The sequence below is a fragment of the Drosophila virilis genome, unplaced genomic scaffold (genome assembly GCF_030788295.1).
Source record: "Drosophila virilis strain 15010-1051.87 unplaced genomic scaffold, Dvir_AGI_RSII-ME tig00001170, whole genome shotgun sequence".
Classification (NCBI taxonomy): domain Eukaryota; kingdom Metazoa; phylum Arthropoda; class Insecta; order Diptera; family Drosophilidae; genus Drosophila; species Drosophila virilis.
In genome coordinates, this window is record NW_027212828.1 from 1,267,057 (window position 1) to 1,279,885 (window position 12,829).

The window sequence follows — 12,829 nt, forward strand, 5'->3', positions numbered from 1 at the left end:
TATAATTTTGTCGTGAAACGTGTGACGCATAGAAGGAGACATCTCCGACCCCATAAAGTATATATATTCTTAATCAGCATCAACAGCCGAGTCGATATAGCCATGTCCGCCTGTCCGTCTGTCTGTTTTTATGCGAACTAGTCCCTCGGTTTTAAAGCTATCTTAATGAAATGCAGAACTCCCTCTTTCTGTTGCACGCAGCACATATGTGAAAACCAGCTGGATCGGACCACTATATCATATAACTGCCATAGGAACGATCGGTCGAAAATTAAGTTTTTGTTTGAAAAAACATTTTGTTTATCAAGACATCTTGACCAAACTCGGCACTTATTAGTTTTACTTTACTCCTCATATATGTGCAAAATCCTATTAAGATCGGACCACTCACTATATCATATAGCTGCCATAGGATAGATCGGTCGAAAATTAAGTTTTTGTATGAAAAAACATTTTTTTTTTTTCAAGATATCTTGACCAAGCTCGGCATTTATTAGTTTTACTATGCTCCTCATATATATGCAAAATCCTATTAAGATCGGACCACTATATCATATAGCTGCCATAGGAACAATCGGTCGAAATTTAAGTTGTATGAAAAAACATTTTGTTTATCAAGATATCTTGACTAAACTCGGCATTTACTATTTTCCCGGTACTTCTTAGTAGGTCTGCAAGGGTATTAGATCTTTGGCGTGCCGAAGATAGCCCTTCTTTCTCGTTTAATTTAAATCTTGTCCAGATCATTTGCTGGCTCATATACCTATTTAAGCATTTGTTATGCAACTTGTATAATTTATAAAAACAATTGGCGGACATTATAACAACAATTATTATTAATAGTATATTTACTAATTGTAAATCCATGTTACTTGACTCTACTTTATTAATGACATTAGCAGTGGAATCCACTGTCTTTAAGTCTACTAGTCTTATTTTGGGTTATATAAATAAGTTATAATTATAAATTTAGGTAAATTTTCATCAAAATTGCTAATTCATTTATTTTTCATTTATGTTTACAATTGTTCCTGCCTATATTTTGTTCAGCCTTCCAACATGTACTCTGATCGGGCGAGTTCTCGCTTAATTTTATAAAATCATTTTATATATATAAAACAAAAAATTCGTAGTGCGCTCTTTGTAGCGCTGTCGGTCCACTGTCGAAACTCGTTCATGTTGCTGCTGCTGGTCCTCGCACAGGCCGGGATGATTGTATGTTGCCCTCTATTGCGCTCTTTCTAGAGCTGTCGGTTTGGCAATCTCGAAAGTCAGTGCGCAGCCAATGTTGTAGAATAGACCCTCACATTCCGCCGGACATTGTCTCTTATATGCTGGGATAGCTGTTTGAATAGGAGGAGCTACTTTCTTGTTTATAGTTTGTATCTTGCTGTAGGAGACGGATGGATTTTGTTTTTTGTTTATTAACTGCAATAGTTGTGCTTCACGAAACGAGCGCTTTTCATGCATGGACACAGAATCGTTCCATGCTGGCGGGTTATCTTGATCGTTCAAATCTTTGTTGAGACGGTCAATTTACGACCTCAGTTTTTGTTTGACGCCGCCGCGCTTTTTCTGTTTCTTTGGTTTCTTATCCATTCCTACTCTACTCACTCAGATATTTACTTATTGTCCACAGCTATCCCTCCATAGCTGCTTTCGATGTATTTGTTGCCAGAATTGTAGTAAATGGCATCTGCTGTTGTTTTTGTTGAAGTTTATTGTCAGTCTTCTTGGCTGCCCTTCCACTAGTTTTTGGGATGTTTTTTATTCACTGCAGGTTGGTGAGACCATTGTCACGGTCGCCATGTAATGTCTGATATTCAAGTTTATGTTTAAGAATAATAATGAGGCATTCAGTGCTCTTGAACTTTAGTTGTTCGAATGAATTTTATTCAAAGTAAAATATTCCGCTTAACCTATGGATACATGTATATACTTATGCTGTTATTGGTTAACAGCTACAAAGAGAGGGAGAGTGAGTAGCTTGCATATGCCTGTGTTATTCGCCAGATGGTCAGGTTAGTTCGATGCAGGTGTAGAGAAATGTTGGGTAAGTACCTAAGTGACGTACGTGCCAAAATAATGTTGGACTGAGATTTAAAGAAAGAGTTACGCAGGAGATAATTGTGCGTGTAATACTGAGTCACAAGGCGTCTTCTTTTAATAAGGCTGCATCGTTTTATCGGATGGCGAATGCTTCGACTTGACTGTTTATAGTTTCCTTTTTAAGCTCTCTATGAAAGGTAGAATTTCTGACGCACCAGTCAGCACCGGTCATTCGGCGTCCAAGTTTTGGAGTGCTTGAATCGGTGTTAGATTTGTCCAAGATGCAAAGTCCCAAACCTGGATACCATATCTCCAAGTTGGCGCTACCACGACGTTGTATATTGCTCAGTTGACCGCCCGGAAATAGCCGTAGTGTGTGTCTGAGTATGTGAGTGACCAACGCATTCGTGAGAGAGCTATTGCCAAGTCTCACTAACACTTGCAAAGCACTATCCAATAGGAGCACAGAGAGTGCTGCGAAACCAGTCACTGCCCGTAACAGTGATGACACTTTCCAGTCTCCGTATCGCTTTCTGTTCACCAAAGTCCCTTTTTGCAAAAAAACCGGCGATTTTTGTAATTTAGTGCATGATATTAAATGTGGAAAACAACTAATTCTAATGGCGTCCAACATCCCATTTCAACCTTATCGAGACTATCCAGCGTCACCAATATATCACCCACCGGAACTTGCTCTACCGCCCTACATTACGCTGTGCAGGTGCACTACGCAGTCCAATTGCCTGCTCACTAGGAACGACTACACACACGCACATTGCATCAGCTTTCAGAGCCCCACAGCCCCGGCTCTCCTGAGACAGAGCCTTGCTACAAGTGCGGACCTACATGCCTTTCTAAGCAAATACCCTCCAAACCTAATAATCTGCTGTCAAAAGGAAACTTTCCCAAAAAAGGGGCCGCCAAAAAAGGACAGTGGTGTTCTCTCGCCCAGTATTTCTCGTAAGAAGGCAACAAGCGGCAAATCAGCAATGTGCTTGCAACCTTCCCAAGCAAGTGCTTCTCTTGGAGTGCCCTTCCCCGAAAGTGCCTAGAACAACGGTGCCATCGTCAGCTTTGATACGTTCTGCAAGGAACTGTATAACATCCTAAGCCGCTCAACTCTAGCGACTGCATCATGCAGTGCCACAACTCGGACGATTACTGAACGGTGGCAAGACACCTTCGCGAGAACGATTGCGTGTTCCATCACCACCAATTGACAGAGGACCCGCCATCCCGCATAGTGCTGAGAAATATCTACCGCGAGGTACCGCGGTGCCATCCGAAGATATTTTAGATATTATTAGATAGGGGGCACCATGTCGTCCGTATGTACACGCTGCATATCAGAGTCGATAACGAGCCACTCTACATGAAATTTAGATACAAAGTGTCGTGGGAGAAGCCTCTTAAAACGCCGGGTGCCAGCCCAATGCGGCAGAAACCAAGAGTAAGGCCACACCAAGCTCGAAATATTAAGTGTGCAAGGAGTGTGGGGACTATCATCCAAAAGGCGGGTGCCCACTTGGGATGAATGACTGTGGTGAATTACACGTAGCAATTTTCAAAGGCTGCAAGAAGTACCTGCAGTACGCCTTCCAGCAAATGACAGAGACGCAAGCCGCTCCACGGATCGGCGCCCCCAAGTATATCGCGTCTTGGCAATAGCTCTCTCACGAATGCGTTGCTCACTCACATACTCAGACACACACTACGGCTATTTCCGGGCGGTCAACTGAGCAATATACAACGTCGTGGTGTCGCCAACTTGGAGATATGGTAACAAGTGACCTCGCTGGGTGGTGTGAGTTCAGATGGCTCAAGAGACAGACGCTTCCTCCATAACCTCCTCCAAACTAGACAAAAGACGATAAAGCCTGTGGACCCAACCAGGCTTAGCGAAATATCACCTAACTGTGTCTTATACTATCAATACAATAAGAAAAGAGAAAATTAAAGAAAGACCTATCGAGCAGACACAATTTTTTTTAAATTTATTTGCATTGCTGGTGAAGCAATCATACAAAATAATTTGAAAATATCCGCTAAGCTATCATAGCGATCGCAGCTATACCGACAGAATGCTGACTCTGCGCCACGTAACCATTCAAATTTGGGAAACCATGTGACACCACGTCCAAGCCTGTAAAACTCATTCATAATCTAAGCGAATCAACTATGTATAGAAAAAAAATAACGTTTACCTAATTGGCGCCCAATTTTGAAGAATCTCGCGATCGTTCCCAAGGCGCCTAGCCAAAGATTTCGACAAAACACTTTCTGATTTTGTGTGGAGAAAAGCAATTTAACAAAAAGCCCATCAAACGTTGAAGCACTTTTAGTCACTAAAACCGAAAGAAATTGCTATGCGGTATACACAGCTATCGACGTAACGTGTTGTTATACTAACGGTGCGTGCATTTAAACCTGCGCCAAAAGCTACAATCAATTCGACATAACGTTCTTTACGTTTAGTGCAGAGCAGTGTGCCTGGCCAACGTCAACTCGGTCAATGTATGTTTGTTAAAACACACAAAATGTTCTTCTGTACACCGAAGCCGCTGGAGCTCTTCGGCCAGCGGCATGTAGCCAGTATAGCACGCAAGCTAGTCTGAACAGCGTTGAAAAATTGTTGGTACCTGACAGCAGCGAAGGGTGCCGGTCATTTTGTTCTGCTGATCCAATAGACCATTGAATGTTATATCATTTCGAAAAAAAGTCTCTCGCTAATCTGATTCTGTGACTAGTTATAATATCTTATAACAACTAATGAATAGGGCATCCGAAAAATATAGAGACCCCTGCTCGATAAGTTTTGACTCAGACGACTCAGATAGCGACGACATTATGGTAGACCCATTCAAACAAAACAGAAGGGGATCCCCACCAACTTAGGGCTTTAGACGTGTCAGCGATTTCAGCTGCCCTCGATGCACAAGCAAAGGCATTCAATGAAAAAGATTCAGCTCTTAAGGAGAACTTCTACAGGCAAATTGCTGAGTTAACAAAAAAGTTACGGATCTGAGGTCAAAGCGCTCCCAATTGATTCGTTCGAAGAACTACAAATCGTAGACAGCATTCGCTGCGACGAGCCTCTAGATGCGGCCAAATGTCTAGCAGAGTTTACGGGGTTGCAAGAAACGTATGTTTCATGGCGACAAGCTGCAATGGCAGTATATAAGAAATTAAGACGATATAATGGCAGCTTTCGCCATTATCAGGGAGTAATAATTATCAGAAGCAAAATAAAGGGTTCGGCCCACGTAGTTTTGTCCTCGTTCACCACAATACTAAATTTTGATGCCATCATCAACCGTTTAGATTAAACCGTTTATAAACACCCTTTACTCATAAACAAAGTCAACACGACATATGACGCAACTCTAGTGATGTGATGCGTTGCGCATATTTATCTCTGGCCTTTGGCGCAGTGTCTCTGATGTCCTATTTGAGGCACATCCGCTTGATCTTCCCTATGCTTTAAGACTCACCCAGGAAATCGAGGCTAATCACGACAGATACACTTTCGTAACAAACTATGCAAGATAACTTTGAGGCTAGGGCTCGGAAACCCGACCAAAAGCATCAATCCCAACAACGGCAATAGGGCCCAGACGCAGTCAAGGCACTGCCCGCTTTTGCCAACAACCCACATTAATGTCTGTGGGTCAATGTCTAGAAATCTGATGCCATCGCAGGCACCAGCGTACGTCAACTCGAGTAATCCGCAGGCTTAGAAGAGAACGAACGCCTCTGACCGATCAACGGGTAATGGGTAACGTTAGGTGGAAAATAGCGAGGACTCAGATGAACCTCATCCTCGACACGGGTGCGGAAATAATAACATTCGTCCGCACCATGGGCTGAAAGGAGTCCGACCAGTCGACAATCCATTTACCCAAAACTCCCTTCATGGCATTACCAAGATTTTAGAGAATTGATATGTATGAATGTTTGTTAAAAAGGCTAATTTTTCCATCTCTCAGAACTTTTAAAATTTGATAGGGTTATAGCCCTCGACCTGAAGACACAAGTTGGGGCAGAGCTTTGCCTAAGCTCCAGACAACTCAAGCTTGGCAATGATTCTGAACAAATATTTTACCATAGGTGTGTGAACGTCAATTTTATTAATAAAAATTTTTTAAATTTAAAATCTTTTGGAAAATGGAATAATTCAGAACTCCGTTTCTCCCTATAACAATCCCATTTGTGTGGCTGTCAAAAAGGACACGGATGATATGGGTACCCGGATTATGCATATTGTGATGGACTTTCGGAAACTCAATGAAAGAACCATAGTGGACAGATACCCCATGCCCAGTAGCTCTATTATTCTGGGAAATTTAGATGAAGCCATGTACTTTTCGACGGTGGATCATAAGTCTGGCTACCACCAAATCACGCTCACAGACCGGGAGAAAACTTTTTTTCGATGAACGGAGGGGAGGATAAATTCTGTCGGTTTCCTCTCCACCAGCATTTGACATTGATTGATGACATACTGTGGGAACAGATTGGCAGGTCATGCAACGCCTATGTCGATGACTTCATAATTTTTTAGCAAGATGAAGAGCTTGTATGAAGCAAGGTTGAAGGTACCTGAGGAAAAATCTCGTTATTTTAAGAAAAGTGTACATTTCCTTGGATTTGTTATAACTAGGGACGGTGTCACAATACTTTCCAGACAGTTTTTGAGGTCAGGTCGCTCTTCGGATTCGCAAGCTATTATAGAAGCTTTTTTAAACATTTTGCACAATATCGAAACCCACCTTCAACATCCTAAAGGGGGAACATGGGTCAATCAGCAGACAAAGATAACGAAAAATTCGAGTCGAATTTTCTGATCACCAACACAGTGCTTCATTCTTCGATACTGTGACTTCAGGAAGCTTTTCGGTCTAATGACCGACGCTTCGGGGTATGGTATTAGAGCAGTACTTTCCCAGGGGAAGGGCGACGCATCACAATGATCTCCAATACGTTGAAAAGCCCGGAAGTTAACAACGCCACAAGCGAAAGAGACCTTCTAGCCATCGATTGGGCCCTTCGCAAGTTGTGTCACTACCTATAACGACATAAACATCTTCGCAGACCACCAGCCGCTGGTCTTCGCCGTGTCTGATTCCAACCCAAACGCTAAAATCAACTTGCAGAAAGCACGCACTGACGAATCTAACGCTCGCATTTCTTACAAACAAGGAAAAAAGAATCTAGTTGCCGGTGCCTTGTCCAGGCAACAGCTCAAAGGTTTAAGCCAGAAAGAAGCTGACTCATGCGTCGCAACAGTTTATAGTGAGCTCTCCTTGACTTATACCATTGAGTCCACTGACTAGCCCTTGAACTGTTTTCAGAACCATATAATTCTTTTAGAGGCGCGTTTCCCATTCAAGCGAGGCTTTATCCTGCTTAGATACAAGAGGACACTCCCAAAGTTTTATCTTCAGATAATCACTACTCTAGGAGTTAGTGGAAGTAGGCAATACACTGCGCTTTACACACTTTGGTGCTGGTGCAGGAGGATTTGGCGGAAATATTCTACTATCAACTTCTAGCTCTTTAAAAAAAAGAGAAGCAAAATTCTCATTACGGAACACAACTGGGCAGCTCAGGAGAAGGAGAGAAGGAGAAGGAGAGGCCCTCTTAGAGTACTATTTCCCAAAAATGGCTAAAATAGTCAACGAAATTGTACAAAACTGCAAGACCTGCGCTAGGGCTATATACGATAGACACCCTAGGAAACAAGAAATTGGTGGGACACTATTCCTTTACATGCGGGGAATATGTTACATGTGGACATCCTCTCAACTGAAAATATTTTTCTTTTGGACTGGTGTTGCCAAATTTTCGAAATTTGTTGAACAGTTGAATAGTTGAGCCTATCCTATCTAGAACTATAGAGGACTAGAAAGTATCCATATTATAACTCATGAATTTCTTCTCGGGGGTCAAAACAATCTACTTTGACAATGAGCCAGCTTTAAAATCCCAGACTCGCTGCGGATGAGTAATTATAGAGTCAGCGTTTTAAATCCGCCGCCCTTGCTTAACGTTTCCAACGGGCAGGGCATACTGGAACTTGCTGGATGTTTAAGAATTGACAAAAACATTAGCGACACTGTAGAGGATAGGACAGGACAGAAATAGGACAATACATCACGTCTCTGGCAAGCGGCCAGTTAATGCTGTTCGTTTACTCCCAGGCGAATCACAGACGGAGATTCAAAGTAAGCTTAAAAGGGCACAAGACCTCTCAGAGCTAGAGAGAATGACTTCCGGCGACATCAGGTCTTTGAAGTTAGCTAGAATGTGGTAGTAAAATCCAATCGCAGGCTCGGAAACAAACTCACATCTTTGTGTGAAGAAAGAACCGTGGAAGCTGACTTGGGAAACACAGTTCTCATTAAGGGGAGTACACAAGGACAACCTTAGGTAGGATTACCCATTTTACTCTTAATTTAATTGTGCCATTTGGCATTTTTTCCTGTATATTAAGTTACTATAGACATAAGTTTAAGCCACTTGGCACCCCACTTTTCATGGTGATGGGTCATTTTCATGCCACTTGGCACCCTTTATAAGTAAGATAAGTTCGGTGATGGGTTGTTCAATGTTTCCTTTCCGCCTTCTTAGAAAATAGACGTTATTTTGACTCCACAGGCTTGGGTTTCTGATACTGCTTATCCTCACGACGACTTCGGCACAGACTACTCACTCGCTAGATACATTCCGATCGTCGACAGCCAGGTCCGTGTATGGGATGAGCTAGTTGTCGTCCGACATTTAGCGAACATATCTGAATATGAGCGCATGTTGGACGAGGCGGCGAAGCTGTGCGACCTGTTTCCACAGTCACATATGAAAAAACTTCTGAATGTGGATACAAAACAAATCAGGGATACGCTGGAGGCCCTGTGCAGACACCATAGAATCTAAAGGAGTCTTGACTTTCTGGGTTCAATTTCAAAGAGAGAATATGAATCTCTAATAATAAATTCCAACAATGGACAGGTGCAAATATTCGCTCGAGTACATGATCAGATTTACCAACTCACCCTCACAGTAAAGCAAATTTTAAAGGCCGTAAAGGATAGTAAAATTGATTCCGGCAATTAATACGATACACTTTTGATAAGAATGGAATTGCATATTTTAAATCTCTTCATAACCTTAGCTAAGGCCAAAATTGTTAGTCCAAATGTCTTAGACCACGCACACAGATACTCCCTTTGCCTTCCAGATGGACAGACAAACAGACGGACATGGCTAAATCGACTCGGCTATTCATGCTGATCAAGAATATATATACTTTATGGGGTTGGGGATGCTTCCTTCTGCCTGTTACATACATTTACATTTTGCACTAATACAATATAGCATTTTCACCCCTTTATGATGGATTAAGGGTATAAAAATAACTAAAGTTTACCCAATTTGTATATCTCTATATATTAAACTGTTTGTCCTGACTGACTGACCGATTGGTGATCATCACACTTTTCGTAAATTCTAAACTTCTTCTTAAGTTTTGTCCGAATTGCTTCAAACTTTTTTGCAAAGTTTTACATAAGAATATAATGAATATGTGTTTAAGTTATTTTTTGATTTGAAGCTCCACCCGCAACAGTGATAAATTGGCGGAAAACGTTACTATGAAAGTTTTATGTTTACCGTCCGATCAGTTTCAATATCATTTTCAAAGCTTTTTGAGAACATTGAATTTATAACATATGTGTAACAGGCAAGGTCGGGTTATACTCGCTAGTAAATATATATAATATATTGCTCTGACTTACTAATGACTTATCGGTGATTAATTATTATTGGTGTTAGGAAGCTGAAAATTTAACTAAAGATTCCTTTTGGGTCAGAAGTCTTCAGTAAGCAGTGTTTGGAAAAGGCGACTGAGAATGAGGGTCAAAGTTTATATGGCGACGATTATAAATAATAAATAATTACTTGTAAAGCTTATAACTTTATCCTACCTTTGTGTTGTTAGTTCTTCTTTCGAGGCTGTATGGTTATAGTACTCTGCTGATGGGAGCCGATCAATATTAGTCGAAGAGTAATACGGATAGAAACATGCGTGAGCATCCTTTAAAAGCAATTTGCTGAAATTTAATAACGACTTTAACATGAATATTTATTTAATATAACTTTGATTAGTAGTCTAATAATATAATGTAACCAACGAATTTTGTTCAAAATGTTGCTTACTTAAACACCTTTTGTGGGTTGATTTGGGTACTTTAAAGGCACATCCAAAAGTTAGAGCTTATATTTATGCTCTCCTATCGCTGATTAGAGAAGTGATTAAACTGATCACCGTTCTTTATGATCATAATTTATCATTTATATTTTTATTACGAACAAGTGGCTTTTGTCGAGAGCGCTCGACTTGTGAATACCCACTTCCCTAAACTGGCCGAAGTACTACGCAGCAGAGCAGAAGTCAAGTCTCTAACTCTTCTTCTGAAATCCTTGCGTTACTACATACGGACGGACGGACGGACAGAGAGACTGACAGGCAGACAGACGGACATGGCAAGATAGACTCGACTATTGATTCTGATCAAGAATATATATACTTTATGGGGTCGGAGATGCTTCCTTCCTTCGGCCTGTTACATACATTTGGATTTTGCACAAATACAATATACCCTTATACCCATTTTTAATGGGTTCAGGGTATAAAAAGAGCGTATGCCAAGCACCAAAGTGCAGAATAGTCAGCAGGCGGATCCACAGTCAAATGGCGAGAAAAACCCACACTACAATAAGCAGGCCAGGACGCAAAGTCAAGCCGATCAAAAGAGCGGCAGATAACATTGATGATGGCAACAGCAAAGCATGGTTCGGATGCGCTCAATTTTTTAGGAGTTAGTCCCTGCTCCCTGACATCCGACGAAGAGTAGCGGGGACTAATATGGAGTGCCTCATCGGTACGGGCGCGTCAAAGATTTTTATTCGATCATACGAAGGATTAAAAAGCGTTTCCCCGGTTGCCAAAAATTTCACAATTCATCTAATCCGTGGCAGAAAAAACATCACACAAGAAGGTTTTGTATCTAAGTTTTGTATCTAAGTATTTGTATTAATACAATGTTTTACCAGACAACATTTTATGGAATGATAGGCCATGACCTGTTAACACAGTTAACACTTAAGTGGGGTACGCAAGTCGAAAAAATCACCTTCCCCACTTGTGCCAATGTAAATTTTTCAAGAGTATATTGTACAAAGGTACTCCCATTAGATAAAAGTTCTTTCTCGTGGCTACCATTAGGACCACAGATGAGCAACCCATCTATGCCAAGGTTTACCCTTATCCAATGGGATTTAATTTCGTAAATAAAGGAATCAAAGATCTGTTAAAAAATGACTTAATTTAAAAGTCCGTCTTACCCTACAATAACCCATTATGGGTAGTAGTAGGGCAATTTTTTCTATGACTATGTTGATCACTTAATTACCTTCTTAGAAGATGAGGAGTCCCACACGAAGCAAACATGAAAGTTTTAGTCGAGAAATCGCATTTTATTAAGAAATCCGTGAGCTGCCTGTAATTCAGATCCAAAAAAGGTTAGGGCAATACAGGAGTTTCCAGAACCTATTTGAGGTCAGATCATTTCTAGACCTCGCAAGTTATTACAGATTTTTCATTAGGGACTTCGCTGCAATAGCAAGACCCATCTCGAATATTTTGAAGGGCGTAAATGGAACAGTCAGTAAACATAGATCTAGAGACATAAAGGTACAATGCTTTCAAGCGCAGCAACGCTCGTTTTATGTGTTGCGTAACATTTTGGCATCCGAGGTTGTCAAGCTGAGGTACCCCGACTTTAAGAAGCCATTCGATCTAACTACCGATGTTTCGGCCCACGGCATAGGTGCGGTTTTGTCTCAGGTGGGTTGTCACATAATAATGATTTCGAGCCATTAAAGGATTGTGAGATTGTGCGTATTTTGCAAGAAATGAAAGAGAGCTATTGGCCATTGTATGGTCTCTTGCCAAATTAAGTCACTATTTGTATGTAATGAAAGACATTAACGTCTTCACTGAACCTTGACCATCAACCTTGACCTTCGCAGAATCCAAATTCGATGATCAAAAAGTGGAAAGCGTGCGTTGATAAGTCTAATGCGCGCCTCTTTTACAAACCCGTCAATGACAATTTGGTTGCGAATGCTAAATCGAGAAAACTGCTCAACTTTGTAGATGAACAAGAGGTGGAGTCCTATGCAGCAACGATCCTCAGCGAGGCCTCTCTCACCAACACCATTGAGTCAACAATCAAACCCTTGAACTGTTTTCAAAACCAAAGAGTGGTAAAAGAGACGCGTTTCCCCTTTAAACGGAGTTTCATTCATTTTGGGAAAAAGAAAAGTTACTTGATCAACTATACTTGCATTCAATCATTGCTAGAGGAACTTGAAGATGTAGTTTCACCTAAATGCGTAAATGCTCTCCACTGCATACACATGCAACTATACAAGACGCATTGGTTCGAAGATACCCACGAAGTTCTGACACTGCAAGCATCGTGTGGACGTATTTGTGGTTGGAGAAAAAGGAGAAATCCTCACAGCTGAGTATAAAAGATAAAATAGTACCGAATTGCAATACGTGAGCTAGGGTTACATATAATTGACACCTCAAGAAACAGGAACTTGGCGAGACTACGATCCCCTCACTTGTATGACAGATGTGGCTCATAGACATATTCGCCACTGATTAGAAGTTTTTCTCTCTTGCGTCGACAAGTTTTCTAAATTTGCTGTT

General features: G+C 41.2%; 1 protein-coding gene across 10 annotated transcripts in view; it reads right to left on the reverse strand.

Annotated features, from left to right (window-relative positions):
• nAChRalpha4 (nicotinic acetylcholine receptor alpha4) overlaps positions 1-12,829 on the reverse strand; it is a 366,112-nt gene that overhangs the window by 19,091 nt on the left and 334,192 nt on the right. For 8 of the 10 annotated variants that reach the window (XM_070210823.1, XM_070210818.1, XM_032440807.2 and 5 more), the window contains one exon: positions 10,032-10,157. The exons of 1 other annotated variant lie outside the window; for it this stretch is intronic. In XM_070210823.1, the coding sequence (XP_070066924.1) occupies positions 10,032-10,157 (126 nt within the window). Of the gene's footprint in view, positions 1-1,157; positions 1,817-10,031; positions 10,158-12,829 lie in introns of those variants that run through there. One more of the 10 variants, XM_070210821.1, reaches the window with a different exon arrangement.